Raw genomic sequence first — 10,746 nt, 5'->3', positions numbered from 1 at the left:
TTTTCGCATCAGTGTCGACTTAAAATGACGTTAGATTCAGGCGGATACGTCGGTCTCTAGTGATTGGTTAGGGAAAATCAAATCCCCCCCCCCCCCCCCCCCCCCCCCCGGTTAGAGTGGAGACGATGTCAGACTGAAGATGGAAATGGAGAGTAACGAGTTGACAATTCTGTCTGATATCAGGCAAAATCAATCAACCGATCGATCAGCGAGTGCAGCGGCGGCGAGGCGGACCTTTCCCGTCGGTGGCCTGGGTGCAGTCGAGGCAGGCCCAGTCTCTGGTGTCCACCGCCAGCTCCGAACACCTCCTGTGGGTTCCTGTGGACCCACACAGCCTGCAGCGAACCAGCTCGAACCAGCTGCAGCACAGAGGGAACACACACACAGACACACACACACACACACACACACACACAAGCTCAAGACGCTTTTAAAGTCTAAGAGTTGTTCCAGAGTTAAAGTCAGTCTTTTTTATAGTCTAAGTGTTGTTACAGTTAAAGACGGTGTTTTTATAGTCTAAGTATTGTTCCAGAAAGTTAAAGTTGGTCTCTTTTACTGTTGTTTTGACCTGGGTTATGTGGAATATACAAGGTATGATAAATAACAGTAACTAAACTGCACCCTTCTTGGGACAGTGGTGTCATCACGGGGCGTTGCTTTGTCCAGGACGTGTTTGGCCTCTGTATATAAGCTCTGTTTTAATAATTCCCTTTTAGAGAACTGCATATAAGCTTGTATTGTCTTTCTCTCCATCCATGAATGTATAAATAAACCCTTTGATATAGATGGAAGACTGTTGCTGTACTTTATACAATAATTCATTGAAGAACCATTCATGCACACATTGTCTCTCTCAGTCCAAAACACACCAAAAAGACACACACACCAAAAAGGCCTTTTGTTGATGCGTACACACTGTGTTAATACATGTTATGCACACACACACACACACACACACACACACACACACACACACACACACAGGTCCTACCCGGTCTTGGCAGAGTGTGTGCGTCCGTTGCTGCAGAGGCAGGTGAGAGCGTCGCAGCGCTCGTAAACCTCCAGCAGCTCCGCAAACGCATTCGTCTCCAACTCCCATGATGCATCTCTGCGAGAAGCATAGACAGAACCCGCTGTGAATAAATATTCCCGCTTGTTCTGGCATCTGTATACCTGCCTAGTTAAGTCTATTTCTACGCTGTATTTCTATCCTCAGCAGCATATCCGGGCTGTCAGAAGCAGCGTGCCGGGCGGGTCGGCGTTGTGTGTTCACCTCTCTGGGATGTAGATTCCCATCCTCAGCATCTCCTCCTGGAAGCTCTCCTTGTTGTTACAGAGAGTACACCTGAAGAAGAACAGGCCTGCACTGTGGGCCTGACGCTGAGAGACAGACAGGGAGACAGACAGACAGACAGACACACAGACAGGGAGACAGACAGACAGACAGGGAGACAGACAGACAGACAGACAAGACAGGGAGACAGACAGGGAGACAAGGAGACAGACAGGGAGACAGACAGGGAGACAGACAGACAGACAGGGAGACAGACAGACAGACAGACAAGACAGGGAGACAGACAGGGAGACAAGGAGACAGACAGGGAGACAGACAGGGAGACAAGGAGACAGACAGGGAGACAGACAGGGAGACAAGGAGACAGACAGACAGACAGACAGGGAGACAGACAGACAGACAAGACAGGGAGACAAGGAGACAGACAGGGAGACAGACAGACAGACAGACGGTTAGACAGGCAGAAAGCCAGTTCGATAATCTTTTTATATCGAAATGTATGATATTCATCACCATAACACACCCTCTCACACCTTAACCCACCCTCTCACACCATAACACACCTTAACCCACCCTCTCACACCATAACACACCATAACCCACCCTCTCACACCATAACACACCTTAACCCACCCTCTCACACCATAACCCACCCTCTCACACCATAACACACCTTAACCCACCCTATCACACCATAACCCACCCTCTCACACCATAACACAACCTCTCACACCTTAATACACCCTCTCACACCTTAACACACCCTCTCACACCATAACCCACCCTCTCACACCATAACACACCCTATCACACCATAACACACCTTAACCCACCCTATCACACCATAACCCACCCTCTCACACCATAACACACCTTAACCCACCCTATCACACCATAACACACCCTCTCACACCATAACCCACCCTCTCACACCATAACACACCTTAACCCACCCTCTCACACCATAACACACCTTAACCCACCCTCTCACACCATAACACACCCTCTCACACCATAACACACCCTCTCACACCTTAATACACCCTCTCACACCTTAACACACCCTCTCACACCATAACACACCCTCTCACACCTTAATACACCCTCTCACACCATAACACACCCTCTCACACCATAACACACCCTCTCACACCTTAATACACCCTCTCACACCATAACACACCATCTCACACCATAACACACCCTCTCACACCATAACACACCCTCTCACACCTTAATACACCCTCTCACACCCTCTCACACCATAACCCACCCTCTCACACCATAACACACCTTAACCCACCCTATCACACCATAACACACCCTCTCACACCTTAACACACCCTCTCACACCATAACACACCTTAACCCACCCTATCACACCATAACACACCCTCCCACACCTTAACACACCCTCTCACACCTTAACACACCCTCTCACACCTTAATACACCCTCTCACACCTTAATACACCCTCTCACACCATAACACACCTTAACCCACCCTATCACACCATAACACAACCTCTCACACCTTAACCCACCCTATCACACCATAACACACCCTCCCACACCTTAACACACCCTCTCACACCTTAACACACCCTCTCACACCATAACACACCCTCTCACACCTTAACACACCCTCTCACACCATAACCCACCCTCTCACACCATAACACACCTTAACACACCCTATCACACCATAACCCACCCTCTCACACCATAACACACCTTAACCCACCCTATCACACCATAACCCACCCACTCACACCTTAACACAGCCTCTCACACCTTAATACACCCTCTCACACCATAACACAACCTCTCACACCTTAATACACCCTCTCACACCTTAACCCACCCTCTCACACCATAACACACCTTAACCCACCCTATCACACCTTAACCCACCCTATCACACCATAACCCACCCACTCACACCATAACACACCCTCTCACACCATAACACAACCTCTCACACCTTAATACACCCTCTCACACCTTAACACACCCTCTCACACCATAACCCACCCTCTCACACCATAACACACCTTAACACACCCTATCACACCATAACCCACCCTCTCACACCATAACACACCTTAACCCACCCTATCACACCATAACACACCCTCTCACACCATAACCCACCCACTCACACCTTAACACAGCCTCTCACACCATAACCCACCCTCTCACACCATAACACAACCTCTCACACCTTAATACACCCTCTCACACCTTAACACACCCTCTCACACCATAACCCACCCTCTCACACCATAACACACCCTATCACACCATAACCCACCCTCTCACACCATAACACACCATAACCCACCCTCTCACACCATAACCCACCCTCTCACACCATAACACACCTTAACCCACCCTATCACACCATAACACACCCTCTCACACCATAACCCACCCTCTCACACCATAACACACCTTAACACACCCTATCACACCATAACCCACCCTCTCACACCATAACACACCTTAACCCACCCTATCACACCATAACCCACCCACTCACACCATAACACAGCCTCTCACACCATAACCCACCCTCTCACACCATAACACAACCTCTCACACCTTAATACACCCTCTCACACCTTAACACACCCTCTCACACCATAACCCACCCTCTCACACCATAACACACCTTAACACACCCTATCACACCATAACCCACCCTCTCACACCATAACACACCTTAACCCACCCTCTCACACCATAACACACCTTAACACACCCTCTCACACCATAACCCACCCACTCACACCTTAACACAGCCTCTCACACCATAACCCACCCTCTCACACCATAACACAACCTCTCACACCTTAATACACCCTCTCACACCTTAACACACCCTCTCACACCATAACCCACCCTCTCACACCATAACACACCCTATCACACCATAACCCACCCTCTCACACCATAACACACCTTAACCCACCCTATCACACCATAACCCACCCTCTCACACCATAACACACCTTAACCCACCCTATCACACCATAACACACCCTCTCACACCATAACCCACCCTCTCACACCATAACACACCTTAACCCACCCTCTCACACCATAACACACCTTAACCCACCCTCTCACACCATAACACACCCTCTCACACCATAACACACCCTCTCACACCTTAATACACCCTCTCACACCTTAACACACCCTCTCACACCTTAACACACCCTCTCACACCATAACACACCCTCTCACACCTTAATACACCCTCTCACACCATAACACACCCTCTCACACCATAACACACCCTATCACACCATAACACACCCTCTCACACCATAACACACCCTCTCACACCCTCTCACACCTTAATACACCCTCTCACACCTTAATACACCCTCTCACACCATAACACATCTTAACACACCATAACACACCTTAACACACCCTCTCACACCTTAACACACCCTCTCACACCTTAATACACCCTCTCACACCTTAACACACCCTCTCACACCTTAACACACCCTCTCACACCTTAATACACCCTCTCACACCATAACACACCTTAACACACCCTCTCACACCTTAACACACCCTCTCACACCTTAACACACTCTCTCACACCTTAACACACCCTCTCACACCATAACACACCCTCTCACACCTTAACACACCCTCTCACTCCATAACACACCTTAACACACCCTCTCACACCTTAACACACCCTCTCACACCTTAATACACCCTCTCACTCCATAACACACCTTAACACACCCTCTCACACACAAACACAACATTGATGATATCTGGCCTGGGGCTACAGATGCTAACTAGCCAAAAGTGCAACATCCCAGTCAGATACTCTAATAAAGTCACACACACACACACACACACACACACACTCTCTTTCTCTCTACCTGGACACAGTCCCTGTGGAACCAGCTGGCGTTGCAGGACGGACATTTGAGGACGGAGTAGGACAGGACGGGGTCGATGGAGTCCAGACAGACGGAGCAGGACTGAGGCAGACTGAGGTCCGACCCCACACACACTGACTGGGTGGGACTGTGCTCCCTGCAGAACGACCTGCAGACAGACAGACAGGCAGGCAGGCAGACAGACAGACAGACAGGCAGACAGGCAGACAGACAGGCAGACAGGCAGACAGACAGACAGACAGACAGGCAGACAGACAGACAGGCAGACAGACAGGCAGACAGACAGGCAGACAGGCAGACAGACAGGCAGGCAGACAGACAGACAGGCAGACAGACAGACAGGCAGACAGACAGGCAGACAGACAGGCAGACAGACAGACAGGCAGACAGGCAGACAGACAGAGAGACAGGCAGACAGACAGACAGATTTTCTGTTTCAAAATACCACACTTCTTATCAGATCTTAATTTCTGGTCTCTGCAGCTTCAAGCAATACTCCACTTAGTATTAGTATTTAAAAATAAAAGTAGATCCGGTCTCCCAAACAGGAACTATCTCTCCTGCATGGTATCCCTCCGCTGTGTTCTCTTCTATCAACAGAAAAGCTGTTTGGTGAGATTCTGTTCTGAAGCGTCGGACCAACAGTCAGCTGGACTCACAGCAGCAGATCTGATGCTGAATCTGTTCACCAGCGTGTTCAATGTCAGTTTCCATTCAAATTAATGGGAAGAAAAAATCTGAACGCTACAAACTGGTCCAGCTGATCTGATCCTGGTGAGGAGATTATATTCTGCTTTTCAAATAAATAACTCCATGTTCAAACTGAGTGGAATATTGCTTTAAAATTCCTCTTCATAACAACAAATATCACAGTGCGTCTAATGACATTAAATCTGTATATCTGTGTATCGGCACAGAGGAACAATATTTTTCCAAACTTGTCCACAGATTTTGGTGGAATTTCCAAATGTTTACAGACCTGGAAATTCTCAACTTAACTTTCCATACTTTTCAAGATTTTCCAGATGTATGAAGGTACGACTGACAAAGACCAACAGCAGGGACGAGACGATATATCGAAATTCAATATATCTCAATACAAAATGTATCGATCCGTATGTTGTGTCAGGAACATGAATGGTGATATCAGCTCCATGTTATTCTGCTGTCAGGAACATGAATGGTGATATCAGCTCCATGTTATTCTGCTGTCAGGAACATGAATGGTGATATCAGCTCCATGTTATTCTGCTGTCAGGAACATGAATGGTGATATCAGCTCCATGTTATTCTGCTGTAGTAATCACTAATGAGACTCTTGACCATCACAGTTTCACAAGCTCTCCATCCAAATTATATTATTGTCACTTTGTAATGACATTTTTAAATTGTTGTTTACATTCTAGCAGCCAATGGCATCGCTAGAAAGATTTGAGTCTCAGAAATAAACAGAATTCTACACAGTCAGACTTTGTTGTCACTGAACTTTTATTGATCACATCGTATCCTGGTTGTATTGATCCTGAACCTCAGATCACATATTGAATCGTATCATGAGAGAAACAGATCGTCCATCACTAGTGTGTGTGTGTGTGTGTGTGTGTGTGTGTGTGTGAGACTCACGGGAACTGGCCGCTGAACTGGAAGATGAAGCTCTGTTTGGTCCCACAGGGGAAGTGAACTTTCTTCCTGCAGCTTCTGACACAACAGCCGACTGACGCTCCCTTCTTCTTACAGCCGAAACAAGTCTGAGACACAGACAGGTCAGACAGACAGACAGGTCAGTCAGACAGACAGGTCAGACAGACAGACAGACAGACAGACAGGTCAGACAGACAGACAGACAGACAGACAGGTCAGACAGACAGACAGACAGGTCAGACAGACAGACAGGTCAGACAGACAGACAGAGAAAGACAGACAGACAGAGAGAGAGACAGGCAGAGAGAGAGAGAGAGAGAGAGAGAGACAGACAGGCAGAGAGAGAGTGAGACAGACAGACAGACAGACAGACAGAGAAAGACAGACAGACAGAGAGAGAGACAGGCAGAGAGAGAGAGAGAGAGAGAGAGAGACAGACAGGCAGAGAGAGAGTGAGACAGACAGACAGGTCAGACAGACAGACAGACAGGTCAGACAGACAGACAGACAGAGAGACAGACAGAGAGAGAGTGAGACAGACAGACAGACAGACAGACAGACAGACAGAGAAAGACAGACAGACAGAGAGAGAGACAGGCAGAGAGAGAGAGAGAGAGAGAGAGAGAGAGAGAGAGAGAGAGAGACAGACAGACAGAGAAAGACAGACAGACAGAGAGAGAGACAGGCAGAGAGAGAGAGAGAGAGACAGACAGGCAGAGAGAGAGAAAGTGAGACAGACAGACAGACAGACAGAAAGACAGACAGGTCAGACAGACAGACAGAGAAAGACAGACAGACAGCGAGAGAGACAGGCAGAGAGAGAGAGAAAGAGAGACAGAGAAAGACAGACAGACAGAGAGAGAGACAGACAGACAGAGAAAGACAGACAGGCAGAGAGAGACAGAGAGACAGAGAGACAAGCAGAGACAGAGAGAGACAGACAGAGAGAGACAGACAGGTAGCCCAAAGATGCTCCTTAAAGGAAAAATATTTTTTTGTCCTGTATTCTTTTGTTTTTCTAAATGTTGATCTGCTGCTGCTTTAGACACTAAATGGACAATTCACAAAAAGTAGGTGAACGTCACCGGATGTTTCGTCTGGCTTCAGTTGAACTCTGGGTAATCAGACTGATAATCTCCCTCTCGCTCCCCCCCCCCCCCCCTCCCTCCACGCACAACACACTGCACGTGTCAGACCAGTGGTGCATGCTGGGACAGAAACCGGGCTGCCGCTCACCAGTCGAGCCGACCTGCGGATCTCCTGCTTGATGTCGTCCACCAGGAAGCCGAACACGCCCTCGTCTTCCCCCCCCCGCTGGCAGACTCCACTGGACGTCAGCTGGAACATGAATGGAATTTTTCTTTATCTATTTTTTTTTTTTAATAACTTTTATTTCACCAGAAAGTCCCACTGAGAACCGGTTTGTGTTTCACCAGGCAGAGCCGGCCAAGAGGCAGCGCTGACGAAAAAATATAACAACATTTACAAAATACACTCAAATGACAAACATAAAACAACAACATTTGAAACATGAAATAAAAAAAAAAAATAAAACCTTCCAAGTAACACATAGTGTAGTACGGGACAGTGCCCACACACACATACACTTACCAAGCAGAAGTAGTGGACGGACAGTTTGTGTTGTGTGAGCGTGACCTTTTCCCCAAACTGAGCCGGGTCGTCATCACTGAGCCTGCAGAGAACACAGCCTACACACACACACACACACACACATATATATATACACACACACACACACACACATATATATATACACACACACACACACACCAGCTTTAGCTTCAACAAGGCGTTTCTTTGAAGTCACACAAGGCAGGATTTCAGTGTCAGGAACCAACAGCAGAACTTCAGGCTGATCAAGTGGAGTTAACGTTAAAATGTCTGTTTACTATGTTTACTAATATTCATTGGTCGAGGGGTGTTGATGGGGACGTTAAGGAGTAGTGGGAAGGGAATCTCACTCTTTTAGCACTCTTTTTAAATTTGCATGGTGATTCATAAGGGTCTGGACGCCGCCTATTCACGACTGATTCAGTGACGTAATTTCTCACCCCCACCGATTGGTGGGGGTGAGAAAAAGACGTAATCTGGAAACGCCTCAGAGCCATGGATGGATGTGCCGCTCAGAGGAGCAACAGTCACGGCGCCGTTCACTTCTTTTAAACAGCTGATCGTTCCCGTTTCTAGCTTGCTATCATCCAATACCTTTGCCTGAACACTGGCGCTGCCATTCGGTAACGTTCGTCATAAGTAGGTTTGTCCCGCCTACATCGATCATCCAATCAGGTGTCTCGGACAGTATCTGTCTGAAATAAGTGCCGGTGAATAGGCTGCGTCCAGATCCTGATGAATCACTATGCAAATTAGAAGAGTGCTAAAGACTGAGATTCATAGGGGCCGGAACCAGGCTAGGGGATAGGGGGGCAGGATCAGACAATTTTTGGGAATTGGTGCTATGGGAGAGGGAAGGGGGCGGAGTTAGGGATGTAGGTATGTGTATGAATATGGATATATATATATATATGAATGTATTTTATTTCTTTTCTCAGATATCTAATGTCATTGTCAAAGTACCTTCGTCCCTCACATTGGAAAAATAAAATAAAAACTTGAACTATTAAACCCCGACTCACAGTCCTGTGGGACGCTGCTGCCGCTGTCGGCCCACCTGGGCTTCTTCCCCATGTCGGCATGTAGATTCCTGCTGTGATGGAGAGAGACGGTGGAGGTCAAGAGGTCAGGAGGTCAAGAGGTCAGATACACTGACACCAAACAGATCCAGCGCTACACAGGACTGACACACCGATACACAAAAGAAACGCAAGACATTCACACACTGGCACTTCATACGATCCACTACTGGGATTAGGGATACACCCATTTATTGGTTTGCCAACGTATCGGGCCGATATTGTGCTGTTATTAAATATCAGATATCATCTTCCTCCAAACCACAGCTGCAGAAAAACAGTCTGGAAAACCTGACATGTTTGATTTTCTTAATGTATTTTATTTATTGATTTAAATGCTAAGTAATGTTTTCTGTATACTAATTCTTCATTTAAAGGTAGTAATGTATCCCAGAGTTTCCCTACCATTGAATAGGTGTGTGTGTGTGTGTGTGTGTGTGTGTGTGTGAGTGTGTGTACGCTACAGAATTAACTGCAGTCTAACTTTATGTTAGAAAATAATGAAATGAACTCAGGTTGAAATTAAGAGCTTCTCTAGACTCAGCAGCTGCAGCAACACAGTGAGACTCATCAGCTCACATGAGTCCTCTAACCAACAGGCTGCTGGTTGCGGGCCAGGCTGAAGGGGGGCGGTGCGTTCACTGTCCTCGCCCCGAAACTGTGGAACAGTCTTCCTCTTGACATCAGATTGTCTGACTCGCTGATCATTTTTTAAAAACATCTTAAGACTTATCTTTATTCCCTTGCTTTCAGTGGCTGGTTATTTTGTCTTAAAGTTGTGTCTGGTTTTCTGTTTTTGTCTATGTGATCTTATGTTTTTAATTTTAGTTTTTGTTGTGAAGCAACCTTGGTTTTAAAAGGTACTATATAAATAAAGTAAAGTAGTTATAATGGAATATAGTTATCTTAGCTAAAGTTATATTAGTGAGGTTCATTAATGGACTAGGAGTGACATTAAGTTAGCTAACCAGTTGTTATCTGCCAAATTAAAGTTTTATATCCAGATTATCTGATTGGAAGCAACTGTTCCCTGAAACTGATTAACTAACATGCTAACAACAGCTAGCCAGCAAGCTAACACGTTAAATAACAACCAGATTGGATAAAGTGAATATTAATAGAATCCATCAAAGAAAAATGGGTCTGTAAGTGACAATATAGCA

The 10,746-nt window shown here is 46.7% G+C and overlaps 1 protein-coding gene across 1 annotated transcript in view; it reads right to left on the bottom strand.

Annotated features, from left to right (window-relative positions):
- Positions 1-234: 234 nt before the first annotated feature.
- LOC139928989 (G2/M phase-specific E3 ubiquitin-protein ligase) overlaps positions 235-10,746 on the bottom strand; it is a gene marked incomplete at its 3' end in the record, with an annotated part of 11,042 nt that continues 530 nt past the window's right edge. The window contains exons 2-9 of the mRNA XM_078282343.1: positions 9,527-9,597; positions 8,484-8,581; positions 8,109-8,210; positions 6,855-6,979; positions 5,211-5,379; positions 1,274-1,380; positions 992-1,108; positions 235-359 (exon numbers count right to left, since the gene is read on the bottom strand). Coding sequence (XP_078138469.1) covers positions 235-359; positions 992-1,108; positions 1,274-1,380; positions 5,211-5,379; positions 6,855-6,979; positions 8,109-8,210; positions 8,484-8,581; positions 9,527-9,578 — 895 coding nt within the window. The remainder of the gene's footprint in view (positions 360-991; positions 1,109-1,273; positions 1,381-5,210; positions 5,380-6,854; positions 6,980-8,108; positions 8,211-8,483; positions 8,582-9,526; positions 9,598-10,746) is intronic.

Source organism: Centroberyx gerrardi, unplaced genomic scaffold, assembly GCF_048128805.1.
Source record: "Centroberyx gerrardi isolate f3 unplaced genomic scaffold, fCenGer3.hap1.cur.20231027 Scaffold_82, whole genome shotgun sequence".
NCBI classification, from domain to species: Eukaryota; Metazoa; Chordata; class Actinopteri; order Beryciformes; family Berycidae; genus Centroberyx; species Centroberyx gerrardi.
Note: the sequence above shows the minus strand (reverse complement) of the source record. Positions and strands in the feature narration are given on the sequence as shown.